Source organism: Battus philenor, unplaced genomic scaffold, assembly GCF_028537555.1.
Source record: "Battus philenor isolate CCGP_79_NKW_IND1 unplaced genomic scaffold, ilBatPhil1.0.hap1 SCAF_7, whole genome shotgun sequence".
Classification (NCBI taxonomy): Eukaryota; Metazoa; Arthropoda; class Insecta; order Lepidoptera; family Papilionidae; genus Battus; species Battus philenor.
In genome coordinates, this window is record NW_027181737.1 from 10,139,631 (window position 1) to 10,161,687 (window position 22,057).

Here is a 22,057-nt window from a genome sequence, read left to right on the forward strand (position 1 = left end):
TTAGTGTTTGTAGTAGTAGGCAGGTGCGGGGGCGGCGTACACGGGAGCCTTGACGAGGGCGGGCGCGGCCGTAGGCGCGGAGTTGTGTACCACCGCGTTGAAACCGCTGTGGTCATCGGCGGAGTACTCCACGGAACGCACGGAGCCATCGGCCTCCACGAACGAGTAGGATCCCTTCACGACGTCACCGTCGCGGGACTCTTGCTGCGACTTGTTGTCTCCGGTGTGACCGTCAGCGACCGAGTACGAGAAATCGTATTTAGGGTATGCCTGTGAAAATGATTCAGTTATAAAATAAAGAAAACTAGCACAACCTTACAAACTATTTTAATCTGAACTACTTAAATGTCAGCACGAAATAAGAACTAAGTTAATGTCGATGTAATAAAAAAGGGTCAAAAATTACTGATATCACGACATTAACAAAATTTTAAGGATTTAGTTTTCATACTTTCGTAACTTCTTTATTGTAATATGTTGAGACTCAAGTTTTAATGGCTTTTAAAACTAAATATTGTTTTTAATATATTTAATAAACATATTGTACAACTTACGATTTCTTCAGCGACTACTTTAGAGACTGGTGCAGCATAATGGACTGGGGCGTGTTGGTATACAACGGGAGCTGGGGCGGCTTTGTATACGATGGGTGCTGGGGCGGATTTGTATACAACAGGGGCAGGGGCTGCTTTGTAAACAACGGGGGCAGGAGCGGCGTGGTAGACGGGAGCGGCAACAGCCAGCTTGGAGACAACTGCACTGGGTTGGTCATGGCGCACAATGCTTTGGGAGGAGACGGCGTCCGCGGATGAGTAATGCACGGCTGTAGGCAGAAGTCCAGCTTGGGACATCGCCACAAATGCACACAAGGTTACGATCTGTGAAATTTTTGTTGATTTATTAGAATTATTATGATATAATTTTTACTTCTTAATTAATATTTAAATGAAATTATTAAAACTACGAAAAGACAAAACAACCGTCACAAAGTGTCTGTGGTCTAATTTAAACTGGTTAATATTATTTGTAAATCAATATCAATATTAAAACAAATGCTTACTTTGGAGAACATTTTTCAAACTAGTTTCTGAATAGAATGATATATCAAGAAATACTTCAGTCGTTATATACCCTACCGACGCCTACAAAACCTCGAGAGCCGATCCAAAACTAGTTCAGTGACCTCGCCTCGGGGAGATTTTTGTAAACGCATGTTCATAGAACTACAGATCATTTTCTGAATTATAATATTTTTACAACTTCTTAGAAGTATTTTACGATTGATCAAAAAAAAAATATTAGCGGCAACAAGTTTTTGAAGAGTTTTTAGACATGTTCCATTCATTTAATGTATGGCGCAAACGAAACGTTTTATTAACTTGATAGGCAAATACTTGTTGTTTTCATGAAGCTTAAAATTTTTATTTGAATTGACTAACGTCACCCCAAAAACAACAGCATTTTTCTTGGTACTTTGTTCGGAAAACAAAGTAAACCTATAAGTTATTACTATGGTTACCATAGAATTACGTATTGTACACTTCATAACGTTTTTACGGATTACTTAAAATAATTAATAAAGTAATAGTCAACGATAAGAAAAAAAATTAATATATTTTCGTTACGCGTTTTGGTGCATTATTGAATTATTAATATTAATTTTAAAATAATTATTTCCTGAAGAGAATAATGGTTCCCGCCTTATGAAGGCGAGTGGCTCGGTGCCGCGGTCTGGACTTCAACGGTCAACTTAACGGTAATCTACGTCGCCGACCGAGTCACCGGGTTATTTTGAAGCGGCCGCTCTGAATATGTTACATGAGCCAACTTCCTAGTCTAACAGATATTGCGGTGCAGAATGTATAAAGGGATGAACTATTTGTTTTGTTCTCTACTTTTGCGGAGTCGTTATCGCAGACAGTAAGGAGTGTTTAAAAAAATTGATCACACCGCGGATACGGCAACGTTGGGACTGTTGGCTGCTGGTTTAAAACGGTTGTTGGCTTAGCCAAAGACCAGTTCAACTGAAGGCTGCAACCATGCCATTGCACGCTGGATGATATGCTGTAGTAGGGCGATGCTGTGTACCCAAGACGGACGTCAGGTTGCGGAAGAGCTCACACTGGAACTGTGTACCCCGATCAGTAGTGATGCGATGAGGTACACCAAAGCGAGACACCCAGCCAGCGATGAAGGTGCGGGCGCATGTCTCTGCCGTGATGTCTGGAAGTGGATATGCCTCAGGCCAACGAGTGAAGCGATCGATGACCGTAAGGCAGTACCTGTAACCACACGAAATTGGTAAAGGGCCCACAATATCCATGTGGATGGCGGAAAAACGTTGAGAAGGAAGAGGGAAATCGGAAATAGGGGATTGGGTATGCCGGTATATCTTGCTTTTCTGGCAATATGTGCATTCTTTGGCCCACTGCCGACAATCTTTTTGTGCTCCCGGCCATATAAATCTTTGAGTGACCAGTTTTGCTGTCGCTTTTGCGCCTGGATGGCTCAGTCGATGTAGTGTGTCAAAGACCAGTTTGCGGTAAGCAGGTGTCACATATGGACGTTGGTTTAGAGTAGAAACGTCGCAGAAGACAAACGTCTCGGAATCAGGAGCTTTAACCTTTTGTAAGTTGAGTGCTGAACCTCTCTGTATCAGTTCTTTGAGTTCTGGATCTGTATCTTGTGCTTTGGCGAGTGCTTTGTAATCCAGCGTTTGTGTTCCAATTTCTTCTATGCGAGAAAGCGCATCCGCTACGACATTCTGGCTTCCTTTAACATATTGGATATCCGTTGTAAACTGGGATATGTAGTCAAGGTACCGGAACTGCCTGGGGGAACATTTTTCGCGGTTATGGGAAAACACAAATGTCAACGGTTTGTGATCTGTATAAACCGTAAATGGTCTTGCTTCTATCATATGTCGAAAGTGGCGGATGGCGTCGTATATAGCTAACAGCTCACGATCGTAGGGACTATATTTCTTCTGTGCTGAAGTTAAGCGTCGTGAGAAGAAAGCGAGTGGTTGCCAACTGTCATCAAATTTTTGCTGAAGTGCTGCTCCTATCGATGTATCCGATGCGTCTGTAAGTACAGCCAACTGCGCGCCCGGCGTAGGGTGGGCAAGTAAAACTGCGTTTGATAGTTGTTAACGACAGAGAGTCCACCGTTACCATAGATCGACTAAAACCAGCATATATGACCAGAGATGACAACACGACACCACAAACCAGAACCGAGCAGATTCCGACTTTAGCCAATTCCGTTCCTAAAAATATCAACCCCACTTTGACAGAAGAAACCGTTCCAGTAAGGAAAACCAAATCGGGACGTACTGTCCGCTTTCCAGACCACTATCGACCGCAGTAACCTTCGGTCTCAGCGGGGGAGTACTGTGGGAGTCGTAGATGCGCTAATGTGATGTCTGGATGAATAATTGGTGTAAGATTTTGTGGGCGAGCGGAGCCGACGGGCGAGCCTAGTGTGCCGACGTAGAGCAGTGCGCCCCAGGATCCCACGGCGAATGCACGTTCTTTTTACTCGCCCTCAAGCGTTAACAAATATTTGTTCGTGCGTTAAATAAATTGATAAAGTGTTACAAACATCTTTTAATTACACCCTAACACTTTACAACCATCTAGGAACTGAGACGGGCTTGGAAAAGAGCCCACGTTAAAGAGACCAAGAAGGAAGGTGTGCTATGTTTCGGCGCATTTATCCTTGACTAGAGAAGAGATTTATATTTTTCATTGGGGTCATACCGGCTGCCGTTATTAGCGAGGCTGTGGGTGTATAAAACAGTATCCCAGTCATATAGCGATGAAATAAGAACATAATAAGGGTATTCATCATCGTTGTTGCAAATCAGATAAGCGAAGTAATTTGTCACACGTAAAAGGAAAAAAATGTCAACGTAAGCCGTGAGCCTACCGCTTACAAATCACATTTTTATCGTTATACTTGTTAAGGGCTTAAAGCTTTTACACCTATCTCCAATCAAACTGTAAAGTGATCATTCTGAAATGTGTGTTTTTTTTATTTTGAAACGTGACCGGCCAATAACTTCTGGCAGTACAAAGATAAACTAAACCAAAAACAATAAATAATATTAATATAGTAATCTGAATTACGAAAAAACTTTTATTTACTCTATTATGATAACATTATGTCTTATTTCTGAAACCATTGATTTTTAAATGGGTTTAATTAATAGCTTGTTTTCTATAAATTAACTGTAGAAGTAAAGTATGGAACATTTATTTTCAGCCAATAAGCATTATTAATAACATTACCCCTTTAAAGCCTTTATACGGGTGTACTTGTTACATAACCAACCAACCTATCTGAATGTATCTTTATTTCTGTAGTTATCTAAATTTAGAGGGGTAAAAGTTGATCATTATTATATATTCAATTGATGTTAGTACACAAAGCTTGACGGTGCTGTATGCTGGCCTGGAGAGAAGTCGAAAGATTTTTTTAATTCTTCAGATTATATTACTTTGCTTTGTAAATAGAACCTCTGATTTCAGTACTCTTCAGTTTTCAGTGTGACATTAAAACAAATTGCAATGTTAACTTACGTACATCAAGTTTACTGTCATCTTATTACGCTTTTAAAATAGTTGATCGATTAAAAAATTATGGCCAAAAAAAGACAATTTGACCACACTGCCAAAATATTATAGATATATCTATCATGTTCATTTTGATATTAAGATTTAATGTCTACTCAACCAATTGACAATGAATTGCCGAAACCGTAACTGCCGTATGTAACTTAAATCCATTAAAATCTTTGTTAGTGTCTAGTTGTTTAGTACATGCACTGTACAGTTTAAACTCCGCCATTTCTGAAAAGGTATTGCTAAGCAGCTGCAATTGTTTTTCCTTTGATACCTTTAAGGAACGTAGAAACCAGAGATATTCTACTCATATCATACATATATCCAAAATAGGTTGTTGGTAAACTTATAAAAAAAAGTGTACTAACTGATATGCTATATATGCTGTCGACATTCTATTTTTTTTTAATTTTAACGATGTACATATTCAATATTCGAGATATTTTTATAATAGTAATTAACAATTTCTGATAAGGGACTTCGTTTGAAATCAAAATAACGTTAAAGCTAATGCAAGTGTAATAGCTCATTCAAGTGTAATACTACATGAAAATAATTTAACACAGTAAAATTATTTCAAAATGGTAACGCATTTTCTATAAACCCACTTGAAGTGTCATAGTCCTAGCTTAAAGTAATATATTCCTCGATTCTTTAATTATCCAGTACGATTTGATTTTTCATTTTCATTTGTCGCTCATAGATATGTGTCTATAACTTTAAATTATTTAGTTATCTTTTTTGATTAGTCCCCAATACGAAAAGAATATCACATCAAAACTAGCAATTGTATACAAAAATCTAACGCAAAAAGTAAAAATCTTCAATAGAGTGCAATGAATTTTATTTCATATATTACAATAAATAAATAACTAACATTTGCAATTATATTTGGTACAATTAGTTGATCCTATTAGTGTTTGTAGTAGTAAGCAGGTGCGGGGGCGGCGTACACGGGGGTCTTGACGAGGGCGGGAGCGGCTGTGGGCGCGGAGTTGTGCACCACCGCGTTGAAACCGCTGTGGTCATCGGCGGAGTACTCCACGGAACGCACGGAGCCATCGGCCTCCACGAACGAGTAGGATCCCTTCACGACATCACCGTCGCGGGACTCTTGCTGCGACTTGTTGTCTCCGGTGTGACCGTCAGCGACGGAGTACGAGAAATCGTATTTAGGGTATGCCTGTGAAAATGATTCAGTTATAAAATAAAGAAAACTAGCAAAACCTTACAAACTATTTTAATCTGAACTACTTAAATGTCAGCACAAAATAAGAACTAAGTTAATGTCGATGTAATAAAAAAGAATCAAAAATTACTGATATCACGACATTAACAAAATTTTAAGGATTTAGTTTTCATACTTTCGTAACTTCTTTATTGTAATATATTGAGACTCAAGTTTTAATGGTTTGAAAACTAAATATTGTTTTTAATACATTTAATAAACTTATTGTACAACTTACGATTTCTTCAGCGACTACTTTAGAGACTGGTGCAGCATAATGGACTGGGGCGTGTTGGTATACAACGGGAGCTGGGGCGGCTTTGTATACGATGGGAGCTGGGGCGGATTTGTATACAACAGGGGCAGGGGCTGCTTTGTAAACAACGGGGGCAGGAGCGGCGTGGTAGACGGGAGCGGCAACAGCCAGCTTGGAGACAACAGCACTGGGTTGGTCATGGCGCACAATGCTTTGGGAGGAGACGGCGTCCGCGGATGAGTAATGCACGGCTGCAGACAGAAGTCCAGCTTGGGACATCGCCACAACAGCGCACAAGGTTACGATCTGTAAAATTTTCATTAATTTAGTAAAATTAATTTTTTTACATTTTAAAAATTAAGCATTTCGTTAATAGAAAACTTTTTATTACAACAGGTAATGATGAAATCTTCAGATTAAATTATTAAATGCACAGATTTTTTGCTTAGATTAGCACAAGTTAATTTTATTTTTTACATTCTATATTAATGAGAAAAAATTTGTACACAATATATCTCTGCATAGATTTATACACTTTAATTTTATAAATGGACCAATATTACTATTTATAAATTACAAGATCTTACTTTGGAGAACATGTTTCTATCTTGATACTGATTAGAATGATGTATTAAAAATAGTTCAGCGGTTATATACACGACCGTTACCTTCAAAACCTCGAGAGCCGATTCAAAACCAGTCTAGCGACCTCGCCCCGGGGTGGCTTTTGTAAAAGCATGTTCAATGGTTGGTGACACTGAAAGTTTTAAAACTGCCCAGTTATAAAACAATTTTATTGTAGTAAACGATTGGTATAATATACCCAAAATATATACCAATTATTCAAAAAACATTCCAACCTCTAAAAATAATAATAAATAATATATTTTTGTACGATCATTTAGGCGTAAGGAATCTTTGTGTCAGATCGATATTGTAAGTTTGTATTATAATTGATATTAAAATTGACTACGAAACTTGAATCTGTTGATATGATCATGAAACCAAGTGACAATATTTATAGTTGGTGTAAACTTTAAAATAATTGTCTATAAATATTTAGAAAAGAAGAACCGTAGAATCCGTGAGAGTTGTTCTCCATCAGGACAACGGGTTATTAGCGCACTTGGCCATAAGAACTTTTTTTAATATGAGAATCATGAAATTTTTAAAGTACCTTCCTTACAGAGATTAAGTTAAAATCTAGTTTCTAGAGTTATTTAAGTTGATCATTATTGAGAAACTGAGATAGAGAAAACAAAACTGATCAAAAGTGAGTCCACCGCTTCTTGCAACAGTTTTATATAGTATGCAACAATGCATAAATTATCAAGGGGACTATCTTAAAAATAATAAGTAACTTATTACTTTATTATATAATTTAGTTTGTGAGACTCTATAAAAATTCTACCTTTCTTGTCAAAGAATTACAAATTTTTATACTAATAAATAGTTAGTTACTATTGATTCTGATAAGCAAGGCCTAATAGTTGTAAGAAGAATTTTAAAATTTCAAAACTTCTTTAATTTTTGTGCAAATACTAGAGCTTTTACGCTGCCTCACTCCTTGCCCCATTTTGTTAAATAATGTTTCTGTAATTTTAATCTTGGCCACGACAATAATTTTAGTCTTCAGTAGATTAAGGTCCATCAAACCGACACAGGATATCCATTGCTGGATATAGGCTTCCGCCAAATTTGCAATAGGACCGGTTGGAAGCTTTCTGCAGTCAGTGTCTTCGGACAGACTTAAACAAGTCAGTTCTCGTGGTGGGGGATGTTGTACATGCCGGTCTGTGGTCTTCACTCTAAAACCTTAAGGCAGTCAATGGTAGAAACAGTTTTATAATTAGTTTTTCAAAGACTTGATCGAAGTAGTATAGTTTTCACCCACACATTTTCCTTAAAAAAGTACTTTAGTGTTTTGTGTCACACGCGTTGGTACAATAGGAAACTGTTTTATCTGTTACCTATGTCTTTACTAGTTGAACTATTATTGACCTTTGGGCCGAGCGTTATGATGATATTAAGCGTGTTTATTCTTGTCTGCATGTTGTTGATAATTTTTCGCTAGCAGATTACAAGTAAAGTCGGCGTCGCAAACTAAACGTGGATATTAAATTCATAGTTTGAGTCGGTGTTTGTGTCTGGAAATTGATATTCTTGGTTCTTTACGTGTGTGTAAAATGTTTCTTTTCCTTACATTAATGCCTTTCGCGTATTAGAGATCAGAATTATATTCGCGAGCAATCAATCCGCCGGCGAACTGCAGATACTTATGTCACCGTAGGCACAGTATCAAAATACCGTAAAATCCTTTCGCCGCCTCGTTGTGTTATATTTTTAAAAATCTCCTTACGTTACGTGACTGAATATTGACGCCTATGCATTATCAACTATGATATCGTTACCGTCGTCACTATTTTACTTTTTGTTATCGTTTTTTTCCAATTTTGTTACTATAACAGCCGTATACCAGGCGACAAAGTCAGATGAGCACTCTTATTTCTTCTATCACCGTAACGCTGAATCTTGGTTTTAGTCTAGTTTAACCTTTCCCAGTCCATCAAGGCTAACCGACAAGCAATTTTTTTAACGTGTAGTTAAGAAGAAGCCAAGCTTTTGTCACCACGCTATGCCGATATGTAGATTCATGTTTCAAATTGTTGTTGCGGTCATTAAACACCTGATTATAATAGTCAAATCGATGGGAAAGCTCTTGCGTCATTGTATCTAAAAAAATCCTAATGACACTATAACCATGATTATAACGCAACTGTGGTATGAGAGATAGGCGGGATGATACCTAATTTGTACTTTAATTAAAGCGGGCAAATCTATTTGGTTGTGAGAATCTAGGCTCAATTTTTGTTATTATGTTCGTTATAACTAGATTAAACTGACTGAGTGCTGATTAAACAACTAACCGTTTAAAAGGACGTAGTCGATTTTCAAAGTAAAAAGTTGTATTGAAAAAAAAAAATATGTAAAGAAAAGATGACCACAAAATGGCAGCGCTTTACACCATCTGTGCCACAGTCCCCTTTAACGTATAAAATTTTTGATTCTTCATCTATCCAGTACGCATAGAATGTACATATTCAAGATAAATAATTTTAACGCCAAATTAAATATAGTATACACTTTTTCTCTGGACTATTATTTGCAAAAAAACATAAGAAGTAAAGACCTTAATGGTGTGCAAAGAATTTTATTTCGTATATACTATAAATAAATAACTAACATTTGCAATTATATTTGGTACAATTAGTTGATCCTATTAGTGTTTGTAGTAGTAGGCAGGTGCGGGGGCGGCGTACACGGGAGTCTTGACGAGGGCGGGCGCAGCTGTGGGCGCGGAGTTGTGCACCACCGCGTTGAAACCGCTGTGGTCATCGGCGGAGTACTCCACGGAACGCACGGAGCCATCGGCCTCCACGAACGAGTAGGATCCCTTCACGACATCACCGTCGCGGGACTCTTGCTGCGACTTGTTGTCTCCGGTGTGACCGTCAGCGACGGAGTACGAGAAATCGTATTTAGGGTATGCCTTTGAAAATAATTCAGTTATAAAATAAAGAAAACTAGCAAAACCTTACAAACTATTTTAATCTGAACTACTTTAATGTCAGCACGAAATAAGAATTAAGTTAATGTCGATGTAATAAAAAAGGGTCAAAAATTACTGATATCTCGACATTACCAAAATTTTAAGGATTTAGTTTTCATACTTTTGTAACTTCTTTATTGTAATATGTTGAGACGCAAGTTTTAATGGCTTGAAAAACTAAATATTGTTTTTAATATATTGAATTAACTTATTTTACAACTTACGATTTCTTCAGCGACTACTTTAGAGACTGGTGCAGCATAATGGACTGGGGCGTGTTGGTATACAACGGGAGCTGGGGCGGCTTTGTATACGATGGGTGCTGGGGCGGATTTGTATACAACAGGGGCAGGGGCTGCTTTGTAAACAACGGGGGCAGGAGCGGCGTGGTAGACGGGAGCGGCGACAGCTAGCTTGGAGACAACTGCACTGGGTTGGTCATGGCGCACAATGCTTTGGGAGGAGACGGCGTCCGCGGATGAGTAATGCACGGCTGTAGGCAGAAGTCCAGCTTGGGACATCGCCACAACAGCGCACAAGGTTACGATCTGTAAAATGTTCATTAATTTAGTGAATAAAGTAAACAGTATAACTAATTTATCAATAGTAGGAACTTCAATAATTTACAATATTATAAAGACGTAAACAACTTATGTATTCAGATTTATACATGTTAATATACTTATACTATATATAAATTATATTTTTATTATATAACAACAGCTTACTTTGGAGTACATGTTTCTATGTTAGTTAAGAATAGAATGAATTTCAGAAAATAGTCCAGTGTTTATATACCCGGCTGCCGCCTTCAAAATCTCGAGAGCCGATTCAAAACCAGTTCAATGACCTCGCCGCGGGATAATTTTTTAAACGTATGTTCATAGAACCAGATATTATTTTCCAAATTGTGACAAGATATTAGTAATATTTAGCGTTGCATATCTTTTTAAAAAAGATTTTAATAAGACAAATGAAAAGATTAAGTTTTAGAAAGAACGTCCTGTTTTATATTTTGCTTATTAACTGCTTATCTACATAAACCTTTTTGCGATCTTAATTTTCACCTTAAATTTATTTTTATTTTTTTCTTAATATTTGTTAATACAATAAAATTAATCAGTGGCTGGGTCTAATCTATTTTCGCCAAAGCTTTGAATGCAAATTCTATTAAATAATGGAAATGTTTTTTTTGTGCGAAGCAGGTGAAAACTAAACTTAATTTAAAATCATCTAAATAAAGAGTTTTGTATCTGTTAATCATACACCTTTATTTACGTTAATACATCTTTTTAACTTCGCTGATATTTTTAAAATATCTTGGTTTAAAGTTAAACCATCACTACAGGAATTTATTGTAACTATTACTTTTTAAAAAAGATGCACACATTACCTTTTTATATATGTTAAGAAACTAGATTCTTTAATATTTTTTTTTGTATAGTGCCGAGCTTATTTAATGTTGGTAAAACAGTGGCTGTTAAACCGTTATACTTCATAGATCGCACTGTTAATAATGGTGTTATGATGGCGTCCATTGCGGTCGCTGGTCGGTAAAGCAGTTGGTATTTGAGATGTAAAGTGATAATTTAATATATTGCAGAATAAACTTTTAAAAAGAATCGACACTTTAAATGTTGTTCCTCTATTTTGGAATAGGTTAATGGTATATAACATGTGATTATTACTACCTAACTACCGTGTTTAACATTTTTAAAATAAATCTCTGTTTTTAGAACAAAGCATTATTGTTTATTTGAAGGATACACCAACATAGTCAAGAGAACTGTCTTATATATGAAAGCGAAGGAGATCCTTCATCAGAATCCATGTTAGGTGGGCATAGTCGTGAAAGTTTATGAAAATTTGAAAATTAAAGTAATCTTGCGTATGATACAAAATTATTGCTGTAAACTCTTCATAATCACTTTCTTTAAAAATAAAGTAGGAAATCAGAATGATTGATACGATATTCTCAGAAAGTCTGAAGGTTTATCATATAATTAGCAACGGGCACCAAGCGATAATCATGTTTTCCGGCCATGTGAAACTTTTTGTTCATAAACATATCGGTAACGTGAGGACGTCTACTACTACGCTAGCTGCTCAATGGGCTCAATTCTGGAATATTAGGGCCCCACCAGCTATCAGATTTACGTCCTATGCGACATGCCTTCTTCGACTTACGAATCTGCTGGCATATCTACACTTTCGTTCTTTTTCTACATATCACAGCATTACTTATTCAACCTCGTAGATGACTCGTTGAACGCCTGACTACGTTTTATAATATATTATATAGTTATAATTTACTACATAACAAATATATTTATTAATTAATTATGCACATACTCATGTCTCTCATCGCTATCCAGAGGTTGTCTGGTAGAGATCGCTTCGAGAGATATGATCGCTACTTGTACCATATGAATTTTTTTGCTTTTTTCCCTCTATTTATTGTCCATGGTGTACGAAAAAGTGTTAATAAATAAACGGATTCTCGTTTATTACAGTATCTACTCGTAATGCGCCACTGTCACTAAATAATACATATAATACTCCGCTATCAGTATTAACCTAAATTATACATCTATTAATCTTTACTAGAAGCATAGTGTAATTATAAATTAAGCTTATCCATTTGTAAGGCAATACCTAGCAAATATAGTGCCATTAATACAGAAGATGTTCAGAGTTAATTTTGTACCAAATAGGTAGATTTTGTACACAGAGTAAGATAGGCCAGTGATAGTGTTTCAAAATTTCTATTTTTCTGTGACTCTGCCCAGAAATTGGACGATGTTGTTTCGTAGTTTTCTTTTTATCATCAGATCTTGGGATACACGGCACACGTCAAATTAATATTACACGCGTGCAAAATAAAATTATTATATTCATTAATTAAACATCAAAGAATTAAAATAGTTAGTCGTTGCAAAATTAGGACAAAAAAAGTATACATTATTATTAAGCGAGTACGTGTTATCAATAAAAGGCTGCTTCACTTAAGTTCTTGAGCGATGGTACTACAGTTTGTTTATCGAGGTAAAAAATAATATAATATAATAAAGTAGATTAATCAGCATTATTTGTGAAATTAAATAATTATGGATCCTGAGATTGTTGTTCCTGATCTGCATTTTTAGCGCATTTTTTTTTCTTGGAATAGTTTTTAATTTTAGGAAACAAAGAGATGTCACGTGTGGCCCAAACAGTTTGGAGTCCAAGTTGAACCTCCTTGCAGACGCTGAGTGTGCGGGCACCCCTTCTTTAGCTGTTTTTGAGGCATTTCGTCCAAGAAAGAACTATACACCATAAATTTATATGTAAAATTGGAGAGATACAATTAGCTTTTGGAAAAAAATGGATTTCACTTTTAAGGAATCAAATTTTCACAATAAATTATACCTCTTGGGTCACATACCATAATTTTATTTTTTTTGCACAAATTTCCGAGCAGACCCGCGTGGTGTTTTGGCATAAATTTCTTTTAAAACGATTTTTTTTAGTTGAAACATTTTCTTTGTTTTACACTGATATTATAAATGTGAAATTAAAGGCTATAAGTAAAATTTAAAACTTTATTTTGAAAAATAAATAACCGTTTTAATCTTTATAAGTCTTTTGATCTGTAACTAGTGTTTGTAGTAGTAGACTGGTGCGGGGGCGGCGTACACGGGGGTTTTGACTAGGGCGGGCGCGGCCGTGGATGCAGAGTTGTGCACCACCGCGTTAAAGCCGCTGTGGTCGTCGGCGGAGTACTCTACAGAGCGCACGGAGCCGTCGGCCTCCACGAACGTGTAGGATCCCTTGACGACGTCACCGTCGCGGGACTCTTGCTGTGACTTTTTGTCTCCGGTGTGACCGTCAGCAACGGAGTACGAGAAATCGTATTTAGGGTATGCCTGTGAAAAATTTATAGTTTACTAGTAAAGTTAATAGTACAATTATCGTTTAATAGTACTAGTAAGTAGTAAGTACAATTAATGTCTGACTGGAACCAAGTATTCTTTTTAATGGGATTCGATTCATAACAATGTGCTATCGATTTAATCATCAAAAACAAGTCTTTTATTTTCTACTATTTAAATTAGTCTGTTTTATCGGATATTACGTGATGGTAATATAGCTTCACTTACAATTTCTTCCTCACGGGCGGAAACTACTTTAGCGATGGGTGCAGTGTACTGTTCTGGGGCATGTTGGTATACAAGAGGAGCTGGAGCGGCTTTGTATACAACGGGAGCCGGGGCGGATTTGTATACAACAGGGGCGGGGGCTGCTTTGTAAACAACGGGGGCAGGAGCGGCGTGGTAGACAGGAGCAGCGACAGCCAGCTTGGAGAAAACTGCACTGTGTTGGTCATGGCGGACAATACTTTGGGAAGAGACGGCATCCGCGGATGAGTAATGCACGGCTGCAGGCAGAAGTCCAGCTTGGGACATCGCCACAACGGCGCACAGAGTTATGATCTGTGAAATAATATTTTTAAAATAAATTATTAATTATTTGAAGTAATACAACAGTTATTAAACAAGAATTTTTTAAATTATTTTTCATATTTAGCCTTGCTATGTTATAGGTTTCTTATCAAAAAGGCTTTGTTCGATTTAAAACTATTACTATAACGAATACTAAAAATCTTACTTTAGAGAACATTTTTGCAACTTGTAACTCAATTGATCGATAAGATATAAAACAATTCGCCGATTATATACCCGGCTGCTGGCTTCAATGATCTTAAAAACTAGTTTAGTGACCTCGCCACGGGGTGACTGTAATGAACATATTATATATATTTTAATAGTCAACACTTTCCAAATCGTTTGGATTAGAAAGAACAAAATTGTGTTTCACAGTGTCTAATTTTCTTGGGGGCATAAAGTCGTTCGTAAAAAAAATAATTAGTAAAAGGAGTAAAAGCTTTAAAGAAGTAAATATATAGGTGTTTTGCGATTTATGTACCATAAACCTTATCCAAAAATCAATGATTTTGCGTTTTTATTTATTTTAGATATTTTTTATCGCATTACTAAATATTAAAATCAATTCATGCTTACTCCCTGTCCTTGTAGATGTTATACTGATAGAAGTTAGAAAAAGAAATAAATCATTATAATAAATATTCCAAAGTGACCACTTTGTATAGAGTGATTGGAAGTTAGTTTAAAAGCTTTAAAGCTTTTTGCTGAAAAATCAGCGATACATTCATCCTTTCTAAGCTTTTACGTCTATGACTAATCACCCAGCGTACAATATTTACTTGAAAATGCGGATATTGTATTATTTATTGTATTGAATATTGCAGTTTTCGACGATGAAACATCACAAAACCAATTGCACAATACGAAATATTGGTTCAATCATCTGATTCGGAGCGTAAGAAAACAAACAACTGTATTACAAAATTTTACTATAGAAAATATTTTTATTTACACATTTACATCTTCAAATGTATAACGGTTATTTCAAAAATTTCAGAGTCGAGTAAGAATTTTAATTGTTTTAGTATATTATCGTATTTATCACATCGCCATTGTGAATATTACTTCTTTATACTTACTGTTGTTTCAAAATTTTGACTTTATGACATTAATGCGCTTTACCTTTTAAAATCATAATATTACTTATATTATGATTTTTTTAATAAAAAAAAAACATAAAGACATACCTACATTATAGCACGTCTTACGTGCTCGTGCATATGTTAATAACAGACGTGCATAATATTGTCACTTAATGTGGTAAAATAGAATAGCATTTTACCACATTATTATCTATTATAAATTAAAAAAGAGCAAAAAAAATACATTAAGATAATAATAAAAAATATATACGGAATAGAAATTATGTTACAGGCCGAAGTTTGTTTCTGCAGTTCGGATAAAACAAATATCCAGATCGTTTTTATTGTTACGGGTATACGACCTCGGGGGCGGACAGCGCTATGAGGCATTCCTATCTACTAACCTTATTATCCTATACCTTATCTCTACCCTTGGCTGTCGTCTTTTGCGCTATTTAAGGGATTTCGGCACAGTCACATTCCCACGCGCTGTATTATTCTGGAGAAGCCTGTCCTTGGGTAATTGTGGTTCACACTAAAACTCTTGTGGTTACTGGCACGATGGTCGCAGATGTCGACACATCTTCCGCCTCTAAGTTAAAAGTGGAAGTAAGCCTCGCCACGGGAGGGTTGTGTTCAACGTTAGTGCGGTAGTTAATGTTCATTTATTGATTTGATTTCCCTAACATTTATCTTGAGGTATTTGTATGTATATAATTAATAACTTTTAATCAATTTTATTCTTTGTATATGTATCTCTAATTCTTATTTTTAGACATTGTATAATAATAATGGTAAACTTTATTTCCATTGCATACGACGATTTAAAAATTTAACTAACTTCACAATAAACTTTTTTTTTATAATCGGATCTATGTTACAATTACTTTTATAATAAAATGTATAGTCTCATCCACTGATAACAATGGAGCTTTTCCTTAGCTTTACAATATATTTCGTGTTTGATTACGATATTTTGTAACTGTCTGTGTTGGATCATAAAAGAAGTGTCCAACTATATTCGGTAAATATTTGATCGATATTTATTTTTCAAAAATATTTTTAATGTAGTACATATTTAGCATTATAATACATAAAAATTTCTTTAAAAATATGTTTTAATGTTAAATGTAGTAGTTTTGGTACAAAGTGAAAAATTCACATCTAAGTAATTGAGTGAGAACAAAATGCATTATTATTATTCTTTGTATTACAACAACAGGGATCAATATTTGCAATTTATCTTATGTTTGTAAATAGTTATTATAGTATGCAAACTGCAGGGGTAATGCATTTTGCTTGATTGCACAATTGTCACGGTTTAGTTTTTTTTAATCTTTAATCGGATTATGTTTTTTTTCAAAGAAAATATATTAACTTACTATGATAATAACTCTCGACAGTGATCAAATAAAAAGGTCTATTTTTTTTATTAAATTTCAATTAGTAAGGATATCAAAACTTGTTAAACACTTTAATGGAAAAGTTTACATTACAGTAGGAGCAATCAAGTAAAACTTTATTTAATACCATATTCAATTTAAGGTGTGTTGTATGTAAGTAAGGTTACAGTAATATGCGCCGCAAAATCGATATGAGTGCACAGTTTTCCCAGACTTCTCCTTCTCTTGTGAGACTATTTAAAACTTTTAAAATGTAGACTGTCCTTTAATGTAAAATTAAAATATGATATTAAAAAAAATTTTAAATGTTTATAATTTTATATAGCTTTATGGAAGAACAGACTGTCCTAATAATAAAAAAATATTAATAATAATAAATACTTAAAAGATAGTTACGGACAAGGTCTTATTATTGTTATTTAACTTATAAAATGAAAAAATGTAATAAAACCCTATTGATGTTATCAATTACATAAAAATGTTTTTACCAATAGAGAAATATAACTTTTACTGCCCAAAAACATAAAAAAATCTGCGATTTTTCAAAAATTATTAAAATTTATCAAAATCGTTCTGGATTTTTTATAATTTTTTATCTTTATACGTTTCAATGCTTATGATTGAGCGGTACTGTTAGTAAAATTATTGTCCTAACATTAGGTTACTTCTCCCATGGTTCATTTATAAAAAAAATTGTGTTTGGAAATCTTACGTAACTATATGTGAGTATTGCTCATTAGTTCAACATTTTGTTCGCTTTGTTATTTTTTCAAACTTTTCATGTTGATTAACGATTTTCCGTACATAATGTGAAAAAACGAACGCCTTTTGGATGCTCGCTGCGCAACCGGTTATCGGGGCGATTTTTGGACGTAGTGATGGATGATGTTACATGACGATTAATTATGAAGTATGAAAAATCTTTCATTCAGCCAACTTTAATAAAAAAGAATATGCATCAATTTCATAGATTTTTTTTTATTTTATTGCATAAAATACGTGATAAATCAACACTTATAAATATATTTTCTGTGTGCTTTGACTTAGTGATTGTAGTAGTAGGCTGGTGCAGGGGCGGCATAGACGGGTGCCTTGACTACAGCGGGTGCAGCTGTGGGCGGGAGCGGAGTACTCCACGGAACGTACGGAGCAATCGGCATCTATGAACGCGTAAGATCCCTTCACAACATCACCGTCGCGGGACTCTTGCTGCGACTTTTTGTCCCCGCAGTGGCCATCAGCGACCGAGTACGAGAATTCGTACTTGGGGTATGCCTGTGAAGATAACCTCTGTTATTGTACAATCTATCGCTGCCCACATACATAAAATTTTATTTATGAAATTCTTCGTGTTCCTATGTAATCATAAATAACTTACGATTTCTTCTTCGTGGTTAGCAACAACCTTGGCTACTGGTACAGCGTACTTGATTGGTGCGGGTTGGTATACAACGGGTGCAAAGGCAGCTTTGTAAACAACGGAAGCAGGAGCGGCATGGTAGGTGGGAGCAGCGACAGCAGGCTTGGAGATTACTGTACTTGGTATTAGAGGTTAATTTTTTTGTAAATATTTACGAAAGTATTAAAGTAACAACTTACTTTGGAGAACATGATTATATTATGTTTTAAAATTAATTGATAACATATCTAAAAAATCGGTTCGTTATATAGTTGGAGGCTGTGGACACACTTTGATTAAGAGTCAATTAGAACTAGTTTAACGTCTTTGCCGGGGGCGAATAATTGATAAACGAGATTTTTTTGTAATATTGGCTGCGTGTCTTTTAATATAAATAAGAACATTTTTTCATACATGAAAAATCATGGTCAGAACATCCCGGATTAAGAGTTTTCTGGTTCCTTTTCAAATTCGTAGAAATTATCATTTAACGCTTGCTTATTTCCACAAGTAAAACACGATGGCACATTTATCAACCTAGAAAAGGACTGGGGATATCATTTTCATTTTAAAAGCGTGTTTGGATCTAATACTGTGTCTCTTTAACTGATTTTTAATTTTAGAAAACAGAAAGGAGTCACACTGTTCTAAAAAAGTGCTAAAGGGTGGATGGTCTAAAAGCTTTTTAGACGTGGTGTCTGAGAAATATCCAGCGCTGATCTAGGAGAGCGCTGGCGAGTTGTAGTTTAGGGATACCCTGAATGCAATGGTGCTTGTGTATAGGATAACTGCAAGTCGTACTACATCTCGTTATATGTGATTCGCCGACTTTTTATACTAAATTAATATTTGTAGCATATTACTTTCAGCAACAGCAGTCAAAAGGCTATCACTTATTTCTTAGCTAAGCGACTGCACTGGACCTTGTTTCACTAGCGCTGTACAATTGTTTCAGAAGGTGTCTTGCCCACGAAAGTAAATAAGACGATTAAAGAATAAAACAAGATGAGACAAGAAAACAACAAGAAGAAGAGAAGAAAAAGAGAGGGAAGAAGAAGAGCTTATAAGTCGCCAAAATATTGCTCAAAATGTTTTTTTACACAAACAGTTTTCTTCTGAAATAATGTTTTGATAAGGCTGGTAAATAATTAATAGAGAAATTTTAATTGGGGAAGAATTATATAAACGATATAGCTTTTCGGGCTTATATTATTTTTTCGCAAAACTTTAAGAGTAACCTTTCAGGTCAAGCAATTATTGCCATGACACATTTTTGCCTTGACCTTGCATAAACTAATTTACAGTGTGAAAGTGAAAAATTCAATAGATAAACGTGGCCAGCCCCCATAGATTTTCAGCGTCTTCCTTACCTAACCTTAACGAGTTGGTGTCCACCTCATGGCCGTGGTCTCCATTCAGAAGAAAGAAAGACAATTTGTTTACTGCTACGAAATATACCAGTAAAAAATAAACCAATTTTAATATTTACGTTTTACAGTGGATAAAAACGAATTATACTATAATGGTTATTATTTTTATGTTTGTATTAATACGTTAGATATCTTTATTATAAAATCCATTCTAGAATGCACGTTTAACTATAAAGTAACCACTTTAAATGAAAAAAAAAAACGTTTTTCATTTAACTTATTCTTTTATTGCAAGAAATACATAATAAATTAACACTTATAAAAAGTTTGAGTTGGCGTTAACTTAGTGTTTGTAGTAGTAGGCTGGTGCAGGGGCGGCGTATACGGGGGTCTTGATGACAGCGGGCGCGGCTGTGGGTGCGGAGTTGTGCACCACCGCGTTGAAGCCGCTGTGGTCATCGGCGGAGTACTCTACGGAGCGCACGGAGCCGTCGGCCTCCACGAAGGAGTACGATCCCTTCACGGCGTCACCGTCGCGGGACTCTTGCTGCGACTTGTTGTCTCCGGTGTGACCGTCAGCAACGGAGTATGAGAACTCGTATTTAGGGTATGCCTGTGAACATAGTCTCTGATTAACATACAGGGTGGGCCTCGGAGTTTTGCGAATTTGAAAAATTCATAAAAAACAAAAAAAAAGGAATACTAAAATAAATTTATTTTTAAATTAAAGTAAACATTTGGGAAAATCATTTTTTGAAAATAACATCATCCAGATGCGCACCATCCCGCTGCAAACATTTTTTGAATCTCGTCTTCAAATTGCCGAAAACTCGTTCGCACATGGCGCGCGGAATCGCGGCCATTTCTCCGTGGACATGGCCTTCAACTGGGCAATTGAGGTCGGACTATTACTATAGACTCTACTTTTCATGTAACCCCACAGGAAAAAGTCTAGTGGGGTTAAATCCGGACTCCTAGGAGGCCATGGAATGTCACCTCGGCGCGAAACGAGTTTTCCAGCGAACTTCTCCTTTAAGACTGCCAAACTCTCGTTAAATGTATGGCATGTGACGCCATCTTGTTGAAACCATGTCGCACTATTGTACCCTTGAAATTCTGACAGCTGCGGGAAAAAGAAATGGCGTAACATGGCTATGTATCGCTCAGTATTTACTGTCACAGAATTCCCTCGCTGGTCTTCAAAGAAAAAGGGTCCGATGATTCCGTGTGCTGAAATAGCCGCCCAAACTGTCACTTTTGGCAAATGCAAAGACTTTTGGTGTTTGAAACGTGGATTGTCTGAGGCCCAATAACGACTATTTTGTTTATTTACGTGCCCATTTAAGTGAAAATGGGCTTCGTCTGAAAAAAGAATATTGTTGAAGCGCCGAAACCGCTCAAACATTGTTTTGACGAAATCACGTCGTAAATTGTGATCATTCGGCTTCAAATCTTGCACTAATTGAAGTTTATAGAGGTGCAATTTCAAATCTTTCTTCAAGATTCGACGCAAAGTCGTTCTTGATACAGAGAGCTCTGCTGATCGCTTGCGAGTTGATTGCCCAGGCGGAAGCTCCGAATTCGTTTATGTTTTCCTCTGACCTTGTTGTCCTTTTGGGCCCCTTAGGTTTCTGATTGAGGGTCGAACCGGTAGCCTCGAACTTCCTGACCCACGCCCTAATCAAACTTTCACTCGGACATTGTTTTAAGTCATGCAATCCATAGTGAGAGCGAAATAAACGTCGAACAATAACGCCCGAATCGGCATTTTTGTAATAATTTTTAACACAGAACGCACGCTGTTCACCCTGGAAGTGCTATATCGCGACAAAATTTCCGAGAACCGAGCTACAGATTCCCACCTCCCGCACTCCGCTCCCTTACCCCGTTCCAACGCTATAGCGATTTTAAATTCGTACGCATCCGTGGCCCACCCTGTATAATCGTTACCCACAAAATTAAGATTCCATTTATACAATTTATGATGCTGCTGTGTAATCAAGGATAACTTACGATTTCTTCTTCATGGTTAGCCACAACCTTGGCTACTGGTACAGCGTATTTGATTGGAGCAGGTTGGTACACAGCGGGAGCTGGGGCGGCTTTGTAAACAACAGGGGCGGGGGCCGCTTTGTAAACTACGGGAGCAGGAGCGGCGTGGTAGACGGGAGCAGGAGCGGCGTGGTAGACGGGAGCAGGTGCAGCATGGTAGACGGGAGCGGCAACTGCCAGCTTGGAAACAACTGCACTAGATTGGTCATGGCGCACAATACTTTGGGAGGAGACTGCATCCGCGGATGAATAATGCACGGCTGCTGGCAGGAGTCCCGCTTGGGATACCGCCACAAGCGCACACAATGTAACAATCTGTAAAACAATATTTATTTAGTTTTCTGACAAATTATTAGATATTATTTTTTCACAAATTTTTTATGCCTTAAAGTAGCAACTCACTTTGGAGAACATGATTTTACTATGTTTCACAATGAACTGATAAAATACCGAAGAAATCTGTCCGTTATATACCAATAGCCGGTGCACGTAATTTCATTGAGAGGCTATTAGAACAAGTTCTACGTCCTTGCCTCGGGGAGAATTTG

General features: G+C 36.4%; 4 protein-coding genes across 4 annotated transcripts; all 4 read right to left on the reverse strand.

Annotated features, from left to right (window-relative positions):
• LOC137931188 (uncharacterized) lies at positions 1-6,708 on the reverse strand. Its single transcript, XM_068774597.1, has 7 exons — positions 6,697-6,708; positions 6,092-6,415; positions 5,543-5,808; positions 2,601-2,831; positions 2,039-2,282; positions 555-878; positions 1-270 (listed from the first exon to the last, which is right to left on the reverse strand). Exons 1-7 carry the CDS (start codon positions 6,706-6,708, stop codon positions 1-3), a joined length of 1,671 nt encoding a protein of 556 aa, XP_068630698.1.
• A 2,672-nt stretch (positions 6,709-9,380) lies between these two features.
• On the reverse strand, positions 9,381-10,465 carry LOC137931060 (cuticle protein 8-like). Its single transcript, XM_068774461.1, has 3 exons — positions 10,448-10,465; positions 9,944-10,267; positions 9,381-9,659 (listed from the first exon to the last, which is right to left on the reverse strand). The coding sequence occupies exons 1-3, from the start codon at positions 10,457-10,459 to the stop codon at positions 9,390-9,392; spliced, it is 606 nt and encodes a 201-aa protein (XP_068630562.1). The 5' UTR covers positions 10,460-10,465; the 3' UTR covers positions 9,381-9,389.
• Positions 10,466-13,354: 2,889 nt separating this feature from the next.
• On the reverse strand, positions 13,355-14,197 carry LOC137931078 (cuticle protein 8-like; the record flags this gene model as incomplete). The annotated part of the gene is made up of 2 exons (XM_068774477.1): positions 13,355-13,624; positions 13,859-14,197. Coding segments are annotated over 2 exons (609 nt in total), but the record flags the coding sequence as incomplete, so codon positions are not given.
• Positions 14,198-17,731: 3,534 nt separating this feature from the next.
• On the reverse strand, positions 17,732-21,923 carry LOC137931190 (cuticle protein 19.8-like). The gene is given in 6 exon segments (XM_068774599.1): positions 17,732-17,810; positions 17,812-17,963; positions 18,067-18,217; positions 19,817-20,070; positions 21,471-21,824; positions 21,912-21,923. Coding segments are annotated over 6 exon segments (1,002 nt in total).
• Positions 21,924-22,057: the final 134 nt, after the last annotated feature.